Here is a 12520-nt window from a genome sequence, read left to right as displayed (position 1 = left end):
AAAGAGCAGAAGCTTTCAGGCACGTGGCGCTGCAGGGGGGGCAACGGCACCACGGGGAGCTGCTGGCGGCGGCATCTTTCCCCCGCCCCTGCCATTCTGCAGAGATCGCCGCGCTCCAACAAAGGTCGTTACCTTCAATAGTCATGAGCAGGATGGGGATGCTGATCCTCCACCACTCCCCAACAGCAGGGTGGATCGTGCGGTGCAGAGCCCACAGTCCCCGCAGCGCACAATGCGCGCGGCTCCTGTCGCCCAGGGCCGAGGCGACCACCTGGCAGCGAGAGAGACGCAGGGGCTCAGCTCTGGAGCGGGGCTGCATGCCTTTCCTTAGCAGGGAAACTGGCCTCCAGCACACACGGCCACAGCCTTCAGCCATCAGACACAGGCCACGTGCTGTGCTTGGCCCCTCCACAGGCTGCGAGGCAGGGGCCGAGCCTGGCTGTGCTCTGCCAAGGGCAGGGAGCTCTGCCAACACGGGGCAGCTCTGCGTGCGGGAAGAGGCAGAGCGTGGTCCTCCAGCCAAGGCGACGGGCACGTGCCTCCCACCCCACTGCCCTTCCCCACCCCGCTGGCAGGAACCTTTCCAGGGCTACTCACCAGGAGTCGTGCCAGCAGCCCCTGGGCACTGGGTAGTTTGGCTGGAACGAGAAAGGCCATGGCCATGCGTGACTGCTTTGCAACAGGGTGATGCTGCTACAAGCCCGTCCATCCCCAATGTGCCCGCCCACGTATGCTCTGGGACCTGGGCACATCTGGCACTTCCCTGACACCTCCCGTGTCTGGATCGCGAGCAACTTGCCCAGGAAGCTTTCACCCCCAGCCCCTCTGTGAGGCAGGCGCTGCTCAGTCAGCACTGGATGAGTGGGGAAGCTGAGGCAGAAAGGCCCTGGGAGTCCCCTATGGCACAGCATAAATGTGGGGTAGCCCAGGGTTTGGGGCACCCACACTGCCTGGCTCCCCCTCCCGGGTCGTAATGACCCAACTGCAAGTCCCGACGTTGGGCCTCGCATTATGGACACAAGAGGTCAAGTTCTTCCAAGAGGCCCTTTGCGCTGGTTCAGTCCACAGGCATCCGGATTGCAAACCTCCTTCGCTGGGGTGTGTGCGAGGCGCCTCTTCTCCCTCCCACTGCTGCTGCTCGGCCAGGTCCCCGAGGCATCGGCACAGCGGGCTCAGAGTGCAGCTGTACTGAGCCGGCACGATGTACTCCAGCAGCCGGGGCCATAAGACCTGGAGAGAAGAGCCAGACAGCTCCGACTCAGCTCCCACTTGTCCTGCACCCAGGAAATGCCTCGCTAACTCATGGCACTCTGGTGTAGCGACCAAAGACTGGAAGAAGGCCAATGTGGTGCCTATCTTCAAGAAAGGCAGGAAAGTGGATCCGGCTAACTATAAGCCCATCCTGAAGGATAGCCAGCACACATTTGTTGCGGCTAGGTCTTGCTTGACCAATCTCATTTCCTTCTATGACCAGGTGAGCTATCACCTGGAGAAGGGAGAAGAGATTGATGTCCTATATCTTGACTTCAAAGAAGCCTTTGATCTGGTATCCCATGGTCACCTCTTGGCGAAACTGGCCAGTTGTGGCCTTGGCTCCACCACGATCCGCTGGCTGGCTGGGGAATTGTCTCCGTGGTCAGACCCAGAGGGTAGGAATTGATGGAAGTCACTCATCGTGGTGCCCTGTGACCAGTGGGGTCCGCCAAGGCTCTGTCCTGGGACCCATATTGTTCAACATCTTCATTAATGATGTGAACATTGGAGTCAGGAGCGGACTGGCCAAGTTCGCCAATGACACCAAACGTTGGGGCAAAGCATCCACACCAGAAGACGGACGGGTGATCCAGGCTGACCTTGACAGGCTCAGCAAATGGGCGGACGAGAACCTGATGGTGTTTAACACCGAATAATGCAAGGTTCTCCACCTTGGGAGAAAAAACCTGCAGCATCCTTATAGGCTTGGCAGTGCTACGCTGGCTAGCACTATGGAAGAAAGAGACTCGGGCGCCATGATTGACCACAAGATGAACATAAGCCTGCGATGCGATGCTGCGGCTACTAGAGCGAGCAAAATGCTGGCTTGCATCCATAGATGCTTCTCAAGCCAATCCCGGCACATCATTCTCCCCTTGTACTCGGCCTTGGTGAGGCCGCAGCTGGAGTACTGCGTCCAGTTTTGGGCTCCACAATTCAAAAAGGATGTGGAGAGGCTTGAGAGAGTCCAGAGAAGGGCCACGCGTGTGATCAGAGATCAGGAAAACAGACCTTACGACGACAGGCCGAGAGCCACGGGGCTTTTTAGCCGGGAAAAGGGCAGGCTCAGGGGTGACCTAGTGGCCACCTGTAAGTTTATCGGGGTGACCACCAGGATCTGGGGGAACGTATGTTCACCAGAGCGCCCCAAGGGATGACGAGGTTGAACAGTCACAAACTCCTGCAAGACCGTTTCTGGCTGGACAGAAGGAAGAATTTCTTTACTGTCTGAGCCCCCAAGGTCTGGAACAGCCTGCCATGGGAGGTGGTTCAAGCACCTACACTGAACACCTTCAAGAGCAAATTGGATGCTTATCTTGCTGGGATGCTAGAATCCCTGCTGACTTCCTGCCCTTTGGGCTGGGGGCTGGACTCAATGATCTTCTGAGGTCCCTTCCAGCCCTAATGTCTATGAAATCTATGAAATAATGCCAGGGCACCAGCTGGTCACCTACTTGGCTCATGCCATGGACTGACACATCCACATTTTCCAGGATCTCTACACAGGTGGCTCGGATGCTGTGCTCCTCCTCAGCATCCGGACTGCAAAGGTTTTTGGACGTCTGCACAAGAGACAGAGAGAAAGCTCAGGAGTAGTGAAGAGATGCTGGCTGGACACTCAGTCTCCATCTCTTCTGCAGCCAGCTTGAGTTATGTCTTGACAACTGCCACGTCCTCCCTCCCTCGTCCTCCCCAGAAAACCCTTCACATGCAGCGCAGTGCACGCCGATGTGCAGGCGTCACCCCCCGCTCCGTCTGCCCCGGGGGCCCAGCCAGCTCAACCCTCCGCGTCCCCTCAACGTGACTCTGTCACTGGCGAGCTCGGTCCTGGGCGCCGAGACACGTCCTCGGGAGTCTGTCTTTACACGAGAGCATTTCTGGTCTCAAGGCCGTTTCCCAGACACAGCGTGTGGTCAGGGTTTCCCCTCACTCCTCAGGGCCTGAAGGGGGAAATCTCAGCCCCCCAGGAGATGCAGAGAGTCCAGGTCAGAGTCCGGTCTTGCCGACTCTGGGGAAAACCCGGCGTAGCTCCACTGCCATCAGCAGCGCTCCCTTACACCTGTCGCAGTGGCGCTGGTCTGGCCCTGGTTCAAGTGACTCTGCCTGGCTGCCCGGGGCGCCCCGTGCTCCTGCTCCAGCCAGTGCCAGGCTTCACCCTGCTCGGACATCAGCACCAAGTCTCCACCCTGCATTTCTCTTACCGTTTGGCTGCTAGACAAGCTGGCCTGCTTGACAATATAGGCCACCAGCTCCCAGGCCCACTCCCCCAGGCCCTGCACGTTGAGCAGCGTCCTGCTGAAATGGAGGACGGCCTTCTTCACCTGGGAGGGAGGAGAGGACAGGCGGGAATGAGGACCGCCCTTGTGCCCACGTGGTGGAGCGGGCCGGCCATGGCACGAACCCTCCCTCGGCCCTAGGACAGGGTGGCAGGGAGGCAGGAGGGTCCTCGGGCCTCCAATCTGACTTCTGGGGTTTATACAGAGGGGCCCATGCACATAGGCCAGACAGCAATGTGTCCTCGACACTCGGTGGCCCCATGTTGGCTGCAGAGGGAAAGCAGATCCCCTCCCCACCCACCGGCAATGTGAGGGATAACACTTCCCCGGCCCCCGACTCTCCCCGGCCACGGACGCGGAGGGGCAGACTCCCTGCGCTGCCTGCCCTGAGCACGCTGGGAGGGAGGAAAGGTTTTCCCTACACGAGACCCAAGGGTCTGGGCTGGGAACATGGCGCCAGGTCCACGTGCCATCCCCGGCACAGCCACCGCTCACACGTCGCCTCACCTCGGTGCTCTCTTCGCCGAGCACGCCCCTCGCGGCCTGCACGATTTCACCTGTTTTCTCCCGCATCTCTGGCACTGGAAGGAGAAGGGCACGGTGAGGGCTTGTTGTGGGCGCTCACCTCCACAGCCAGAGGCACCCCGCTTTCCGAAGACCTGCTTGTGGCCACCCGCACGGCCCCTGTCTCTACTCTGCAACCGGGGAAGGTCTCTCGGGCCATAACAAGGGTTTCCTTAAACCTCTTGACTTGGGAGTGCGGCCAGGAAAGGTGTCCGAGCAGGATTTGGCCCCAGCACGCCTGCGCGACTCGGGGTGCTCCTGGCCCTCTGGGACCGAGCCGCAGAGGCCGGAGGTCTGGCTCTAGCTCTCCGCAGCCAGGGCTCCTGAGTGCCGCTAGAGCGGGGCGGGTTATTAGTCCTGGCCAGTCCTAACGCGGGGCCTGAAGGGTCGGCCGAGACGGCGGCCAAGACGTTTGCTCTGGCCATACTCACGGTCAGCAGCAAGGATGCCGCTGAAGATGGAGAGGGACGCCACACGGCTTGCCTCCTTGTCAGCCTGGAGCCAGGAGCCCACAAGGGAAACAAACTGGTCTGGGGAGAGACCGGCTGCAGGGGAGAAGGGCACAACCTCGGTGAGCTCAGCGCTCCTCGTTCCCGCTCCCCCGCCCAGGGTTGGGCCCGGGGCAGGGAGGTTGGAAGGAAACCCCCGTGGCACCTGGACTCTCTTCTCCTTACCGAGCAGACCGAGACAGTACAACACCTTGGCGTGGTTCTCTGGTCTCGGCACCTGCGCGTGATCACACACCTGTGGGAGGAAGGGAAGGGATGCTCCACAGTCCCATCTGGGTGCAGGGGAAAGCGTGGCATGGAGCCGCAAGTCCCACTTTCCATGGCTTGCACCAGAGTCTTCCTGAGCCCAAGGAGACATCACTGCCACCACAGCAAGAGCCAAGAGCGCAACGGTCCAGACCATAAAGCAGAGGGGATCCCTGCCTCCAAGTCCCTTTAGCAGCACGGCTGCTCTTGGCTGGACTCGTGCCACGGGGGGATCGTTCTGGGTCCGACTCGCATGGACCTGCCCTAGCAGTTGAACTGGCCTGAGGGGAGACTAGGAGGCCACAGCCTGTTTTCTTCTTCTTGGGCAAGCAGAGGGCGGCAGAGCTTTGCACGGCCGTCAGCTGGGTCTATCTGGTTCCCTGCTGGGCCCCAGGATGAGCGGTACAGGACCGGCCTTCCCTTACCTGGTCGTGCAGGGCGAGGCAGATGTTCTCGAGTTGCCCATCAGGGAGCGGGACCCGAAAATCATAGGCCACCTCCAAGACCCGGCTCAGACTCTGCAACACAAGGTGACCGTCACAGGGGGGGTCAGCGAGGACAGCCAAGGACCTCTCCTCGCACCCACCCATACCCGCGCAGACAAGCATGGGCCAGGGCTGCTTTCCCAGGCAGTATCTCACCACGGTGACATGAAGGTTGTCGACCCCTGCCCCGTACTGCTGCAGGAGACAGGGGAGCCTCTCAAAAACAGTCTCGTGTTGCCCCTCGTGATGCAGAAAGAGACCCATAGCGGGTCCCAGGGCCTGGACCGCAGCCTGCTGCAGCTGCAGAGAGGGAAGGCAGGACTGAGTCCCTCGCACAGACTTGCTGGCAGGTTGCTCTGGATGAGCAAGAGGCACAGCTTTCCTCCTTTCAGGACAGCAGCGCCCTCGGCTCATCGTTGCACCAGCCCTGTCTGCATGTCCCCACCCGCGGCAGCCGGGAGGGCTGTGCAACATGGCCCTGGGGCTGGCTCAAGGATCCCACCTGCGGATGTGCCCCGGTTCATGTGCAGAGGGACCAAACTCCTTGCTGCCACCCCCCGGGCACCAAAAGAGACACGCCTGGAAGGCCCTGCCCCTACCCCAGTGCTCGCTGCCACCCATTAGCGCACACACTGCGTGCTGCCTGCGGGCAAGCAGATTCTCACACGCGTGATATCGACCCCGCAGACGGGGTCTTCCCTGCCACAACTGCACAGACATGCACACACAGTGACGCGTGACAGTTGTGCTGCAGGTTTAGAAAGGCAGCAGCCCTCACCTCTGGGTCCTCGCTGCTCAGCCAGCTGCTGCTCATGACATTGAAAAAAGGGAGCACGTGGGAACAGTAGTTGGCCGCACGATAGATGGGGAACAGGACCTCGTCCCTGAGCCGAAACTTCATGTTGGCAGCGTGAGCAAAGCCTTGCACCACTGCAGAGGGGGGGAAAGACGAGGCGTTTGCAGGGCAACGTCGGAGCGAGAAGGTAGCAGCAGGACACGCAGGCCTGGCGGTCATGGCAATGGCCCGGCAGCCCCCGCGTGGCTCGGGGCAGATGGAGAAATTGGGACAGGTAGAGCAGACACCAGGGACTCCAGCTAGGATTCAAGCCGCTCCATTTGCCCCTGGTCCAAGAGCTTCAGGGCCTGGGTGACGGCTCCCGGGAAATCCTCTGCGAGAGCCATAAAGGGCCCGATCCTGCTCACTGCTCAGCGCTTCCCAGCAGCCCGGGGAGGCGACCGCTCTCCGCGAGGGGTCGGATCAGGCCCACGGGGTGCAGTGGAGGCCCCCTGACCAGTGTGACACCCTCCAGTGGGGCCCAGGCTCGGGGTTAGGCCCTGGGGGCACTGGGGCACCTGCGGGTGGGGCTGGCACTCACCTCCACACATTGCCCGCTTCATCTGGCTGGTCTCCACCAGCCGCAGCACGTAGCGCAGTTTGCTGAGCGTCAGCACAAGAAAGGGCTCAGACCTCAGTGCTGCAGAAGGGACGGCAGGACACATTGTGCCGTTGGAGACGTCCCTGTCCACCTTCACCCCTCACACTCAGCACCGTGGCTGGGCTGGGCTGCCTGCCGTGGCATCCCCAGCCAGGCCGTGCCGGGTGAGCAGCACACGGGGCCTTTGAGGAGGTCCAAGAAACCCCACAGCGGCCCCCCCCCGCATAGGGCAATCCCGCGTCTACTGCCCCGGCCATGCCCAGATGCAGGAGAGGAGCAGAGGGTGGAGGGGCATGTTGGGAAATGGCAGGGCTCCTGCCCCACTGGTCTCCACTCCTTCCCATCCCGAATGCCCTTCCAGCCGTGACGGGAGTTAGTGCCGTCACCTGAGAGCCAGGAGCCAGACTCCTTGGGCCCCAAATCCAGCTCAGTTGTGGTGGCCCCATTGGGCAGAGGTGGTATTCGTCCCCTCCCTCCCAAATCCCGGTCAGAGCCCAGAAGCAGGGGAGCGATGCTGTACCGTAGGCTGAGGCCAGGCTGCCCAGCGTCAGCAGGATGAACAGGGGTGGGAGCTCCATGATGCCCACGTGACTCTGCAGCTCATACATCACCTCCTTGTAAAAGGTGCCGGCAAGCGTCACGAGGGTTTTTCCTGCAGCCAGCTGCAGCTCATCAGTTTCTTTCTGGAATAAAAAAAGAAAACCGGAGCAGGCGCCCGACGCACACTTGATGCCGCCGCAAGTCAGGCTGGGGATCAAGTTCCCTCCTCCGAAAGAGAAGGGGAGCGGTGCATTAGCCTCAGGATCCAGTGGCCCCGCGTCCGCCCACTCCCTCAAGTCCCTGTCATCCTTGGGTAGCCCTTGGCTCCGAGCACGCTGCCTCCCCCACCACCTACCAGCCACACACCGTCATAGCTGCTCCTGAATTCACCAAATCCCCCTAAGAAGTCCTTGCATGAGCTCCCTCACCCATGAACGCCAGTGGAAACACTGGGATGGACGATATTTCGGCCCTAGTTGGCTGCTCAACTGCAGAATTCCCCCGGGCTGTAGCGCTCAGCTCCAGCACGGACCAGGAAACGTCTTGGGCAATGCCGGTGCTGCCCCCAGTAAAGCACCTATGCGCTCTGGTCTGTCCCAGCACCGGAGCTGCCCCAGGTTTCAGGGGAGCTCAGCACTGGGCTGGATCCCGTCCCTGCTCTCCAGAAACATCTGGAGGAGATGGGTCTTGAGCGAGGCTGCAGCCTCTAAGCAGGGTCCGTGCAGGAGACGCACCGTAGGCTCCACCTGCACCGGGCCCCACAAACTGGGCAGAGACTAAGGCTTTGCGTGGAGAACCTGGGCCGAGCTCACTCACCTGGGTCTCCCTCAAGTCTTTGGAGGCCAAGTGAATGATCCTGCAGACAAGGCTCCTATCCAGGCCCTTGATGTCCCCCTGCAAGACTTCCTCCAGGCTGGAGTAAACGGTGGCTCTCGTCTCCTGGGAACACACCAAGAAAGAGAAGCAGGAAGGGGGTCAGCTTTCCTTTGGGACCAGTGCCAGACCATGCAGGACTCTCGTGTCGAAGATCAGCTCCCCAGGATCACAGCAGCTCTGATGGGGAACTTGATCCCTGGCCACTACCCAACCCTGGGTGTCTTGGGTTGGCCCTGGCATGCAGATGTTGACAGCTGGCACTAGCAAGGGAGGAGTGTCAGGCACTGGGAGGGCAGGATGCAACAGGGTGGCCGGAGACACAGAAATAGAATCAGAAAAGCAGGCAGACGCATCACAGGCACCGTCCCCCGGGTGCACTGGGGAGGTGGCAGTGACTGAGACGTTTCCTTCAGACAGGGGGACACTTGGGCAGTGAGAAGGGGCTGCCAGGTGACCCCAAGCAGCAAATTTAGCATTGGGTTGCCAAGCAAAATGCTACCAAAAACCATTGTGAGATGGGGTGTGTTGCTGAATGAAGAAAAGAGTGGAAATACTTGTGTGCCACGTGGCCCTGACACAGTGGGGTCCCACGTGGATGAGCGCGCATGAGGTGGGGAAGGAGCGCTCCCGGGGTCTAGACAGAGACTCAGCACCCTTGGCTGCATGCCCAGGTCTTTTCCTGACTTGCCGTGGGCCACGGGCACCTCACTTCACCTCCTGGGCCACAAGGCTGAGGCTTTCCAGGCTCCCGAGGCTGCTGGGAAACTCTATTTCGTGTCAGCTCAATGCTGCGCGCTACTTGGAGGAAGACGCTCAAGAGGCTCACGGCATTATCTGCAGGGTGAGGGCTTGTCTGAACGTGGCTTATACCACATCTACCATCCACTGGGAGCGGGGAGATGATGCCCGTGTCAGCGTGCCCTGATGTCATAGTGACATCACAATAGAACGAGGGCACCTTGTATTGGGCCCTTGTATTGGGGGAGAAGGACTGGAAAAGACGCAGCAGAGGGGCAAGGGCCAGTTTGAGTCGGCCCCCTGCACAGCCTTGGACAGAAACGCTTCGGGCAGCCGCGTGCTCCCCAGCCACGGCCCTACCTCCTCCCGCTGGAGTCTCGCCAGCAGAAAGCTCACAGCAATGGCCAGCTCCACGCCCGGTGCCTGGGCCGACCCTCTCCCTGCCGAGGCATCGCCGGTGGAAAAACCTGAGATGGAGGGAAAGGACTCTGCTGTCACATTGGTCTCTTTCTTCCCCCCCGCTAGCAGCTCTGCCGGAGCCAAACCCCGTGGCCTGGCTCCAGGGGAAAGGTTTCCTAGCACAGCACCCACAGGACAGCTCTCCAGGGCCGTGGCAGCCGGTACGGCCCAAGAGGCACTTTCCTTAAAAAGTTCTGCCCAAAAGCCCTTGGTTGTCAGTGGGATGGAGATGATGCTCTGGCATTGGCCAGCTCCAAAGGGTCACGAGCTATAATCATCAGCCCCGTGTGCGATGGCCACGGCAGGACCAGCCAGAGGGACCTGGTCAGGGAGAGGAAGATGCGTCTTCCCCTTGCTCCTCTTCCGGCTCTCTTCTGCTAGAAGATTTGCTTGCAAAATGACCCAGGCCGTTGAAAGGGGAAATGACGGTGACATTTGTTTTCAGGAAAATAAAGACAGTCACGTAGGCAAAGGCAATTCTTTTCTCCTTGGCAATGAGTTGGAGAATTGGGATCACGCACACTGATTGCTTCGGGCCAAAGTTGTCCAAAGTTAAGCTGCCTATACACGTTCTGGGGGTGCGGAGGGGCTGTTTAAATGAGAGGGGTTCCTCAACCGTCACTCGGATGAAAAGGGCTCATCGTCACAGGTATTAAGTCCTCCACATTTTAAAACGCCCACCAGAGCCTTTTCAATCAATGAGCTTCAGTGAAAGGACCCCCACACCCTTTTTACAATGCAGAGGGGTGGGGGTTAATACACGTGCTGGTGAGGCAACGCCGCAGCGTTGTAATTAGCATGCAGGGAAGACCCGATTAATTAGGGCTGCTCCAACGGGGACTAATCAGAGCACCCACCGGCTGCCCGAGTGCTGCAGCGCGGGTCACGTGCATAGAGACACCTCGCACCACACACCTGGCGCCAAGGGGGACGGGGTCAGAAACACCCCGGGGGGGAAGGACGCCTCGCCCCGAACTCCTGACACCACCTCTGAAGATCGGGCTTGACCCCCACCTGGCTACAGTCCAGGCCCCCAAGTCACACTGAAAATCAGGCTCTCAAAAAGCTGCTTCGAGCTGCTCGGCCTCTACGAGGCGCGGAGAACACCCCGGGCATCTTACCGCTGCCGCGCAGGCTCAGGTCCATGTCTTCCATGACTCGAAAATGGCTTCAACAAGCTTTCCGTCTCTCGCTCGCTGAGCAGCTCCTACCTGGAAGGCGTCCGGAGCCACTCAAGCGCCAGGTCCAGGACGCGGCGAAGAGGTGAGCCAACGGCCTTTGTGATGTAAGCACCACCATGACTACCGGGTGACTCTGTCTGACGTCATAGAGGGCTGCTGACCAATGAGGACCTGCGTATCGTGTCAGCTCGCACCTGGCTGCATAAGGCGCCATATGCAGGGATCCCCCGAGGAGGCTCAGCTTGTTTTAATGTAGGATATGCCCCGTCCCTGAGCTCGCCTGGGAGTGTTTCTGTCTTCTCGGGCAGCGCGGTACCTTCCAGCGCTGCGTTAGTATTTCAGTCTGCCCATGGTTAGATTTGTAAGGAATAAAAACAGGGCGAGACTGGGAGAGGCTTCCTCGGGGTTGCTACTTGCTTGGCCTCCTTTGGTTTGTCGTCTTATTGTCCAAAAACGGCTCGTTGAAGCCCTCAGACGCTATGGTCTGGGTTGCCACCGTCTTGTCCAGACTGAGGTTTGGCACGCTTCGTGTTGAATTTACATTTACACGTCATGGCCGAGGCGCACAGCGCGTCTGAACGATTCAGTGTCGTTCTTTAGCGTGACTGGGAGACGTGACTTTGGAGGAAAGACTGAGGGAAATGGGCTTCTTTAGTCTGGAGAAGAGGAGACCGAGGGGATTTGATAGCAGCTTTCTACTCCCTGAATTGGGGCTCGAGAGGAGATGGAGCTGGGCTCTTCTCAGTGGTGGCAGGGGACAGGACAAGCAGCAACGGGCTCAACATGCAGCAAGAGAAGTTTAGGTTAGAGATTAGGAAGACTTTTCTCACCAGGACAGCAGTAATACACGGGAACAGGTTCCCCAGAGATGGTGGCAGCTCCATCCTTGGAGGTTTGTAAGACCCAGCTTGACAAAGCTTTGGCTGGGATGATCTAGTTGGGATGATCTTGTCTGTCACCCAAGTACATTGAACCCCTTGGAAAGTAAATGCTAATGTAACCCTTACCACGGTGCTACCCGCGGCCACGTCCGGATTTGAGGTCCTGGGGCATCAAAGAGCCTCGGTCAACCTGCCGGCCCCTACGGCTGGGCCACCTCTCCGTGGCGTGCTGCCTTGTGGTTTCCCACGCACTGCAGTGCACACAGTCCAACTATTGACACGGCTCATTATTTACCAAACAGTCGACATCCGAAAGCGGTGAATAGCAGAAATCGAGCTGTCGAAGGCAGGTAGCAATGCATTAAAGCACGCTGTGCACATTGAATCAAAGGCACCCTCAGTACAACGCCCCAGCGTAAACCTTGGCCTGCGGTGATTTCAGCAGGAGCACAGGGGGCTCAAAGGACATCAGCTCTCCTTCACACTGGCAACACAGAGCCATGGCTGGTCCCTGCTCCGGAAAGTCCTGCTCCCTGCCAGAGCCCCCTGCGGCGAGCAGCTCTCCTCCCCTCCATGTCCGTGCTATGTGCAGAGACACACGCTGCCCCCTTTCCCCAGGGTAGACAGCCCCAGGGTTACAAGTTTGAGGCCAAAGCAAAAGTGCTCGTGGTGCGGCCCTGTCAGAGTCCAAGAAATGTGTGAATTCTGCTAAATACCTCGTTGCATGGGGTCCCCTTGGGGACATGGCTCCTTCAGATCCACTCGGTCCTCCTGCAGTGGAGATGGGTGGACACAGTGACCGGAGTCAGGGATGCAACCGTCCCACCACACAGCCCCTGGGTCTGCCCCAATTCTCCCTCCCATTACCTACTCCCCCCATCAATATCTCAATGGCCCTTCTCCCCCAATCTACTAACACCACATAGAGATCCTCCTCACCGAGAAACAGGAGAATTGTTATTGGCATTGACAGTCACACCTCAATGGCCTGGCTGAGACAGGGCCTAATTACCCCAGGCAGTGAATCGACGCTGTCTAAGACAAGGCCCCTTCCGTGCTGGGTGCTGCACAGGCC

At 59.5% G+C, this 12520-nt stretch overlaps 1 protein-coding gene across 1 annotated transcript; it reads right to left on the bottom strand.

The window, feature by feature from the left end:
- Positions 1 to 15: 15 nt before the first annotated feature.
- LOC149851915 (maestro heat-like repeat-containing protein family member 2B) lies at positions 16 to 9611 on the bottom strand. Its single transcript, XM_090030232.1, has 16 exons — positions 9285 to 9611; positions 8127 to 8249; positions 7291 to 7453; positions 6711 to 6809; positions 6113 to 6264; positions 5491 to 5634; positions 5275 to 5367; positions 4769 to 4838; positions 4526 to 4639; positions 4038 to 4111; positions 3456 to 3575; positions 2709 to 2816; positions 1086 to 1230; positions 598 to 638; positions 133 to 271; positions 16 to 29 (listed from the first exon to the last, which is right to left on the bottom strand). Exons 3-16 carry the CDS (start codon positions 7376 to 7378, stop codon positions 16 to 18), a joined length of 1401 nt encoding a protein of 466 aa, XP_089886358.1. The 5' UTR covers positions 7379 to 7453; positions 8127 to 8249; positions 9285 to 9611.
- Between the last annotated feature and the right edge of the window lie 2909 nt (positions 9612 to 12520).

Source organism: Crocodylus siamensis, unplaced genomic scaffold (assembly GCF_052110815.1).
Source record: "Crocodylus siamensis isolate JL-2025a unplaced genomic scaffold, ASM5211081v1 HiC_scaffold_34, whole genome shotgun sequence".
Lineage (NCBI taxonomy): Eukaryota > Metazoa > Chordata > Crocodylia > Crocodylidae > Crocodylus > Crocodylus siamensis.
Note: the sequence above shows the minus strand (reverse complement) of the source record. Positions and strands in the feature narration are given on the sequence as shown.

What these genes read in the sequence shown, in the direction of transcription:
- LOC149851915 (XM_090030232.1), bottom strand. Translation starts at nt 7,378, where the DNA reads ATGTATGAGCTGCAGAGTCACGTGGGCATCATGGAGCTCCCACCCCTG. An exon ending in CAGCCTGGCCTCAGCCTACG is followed by an intron (nt 6,810 to 7,290) that starts GTACAGCATCGC and finishes TCCCTTCTGCAG; the next exon opens with CACTGAGGTCTGAGCCCTTT. An exon ending in ACAACCTTCATGTCACCGTG is followed by an intron (nt 5,368 to 5,490) that starts GTGAGATACTGC and finishes CTTGTGTTGCAG; the next exon opens with AGTCTGAGCCGGGTCTTGGA.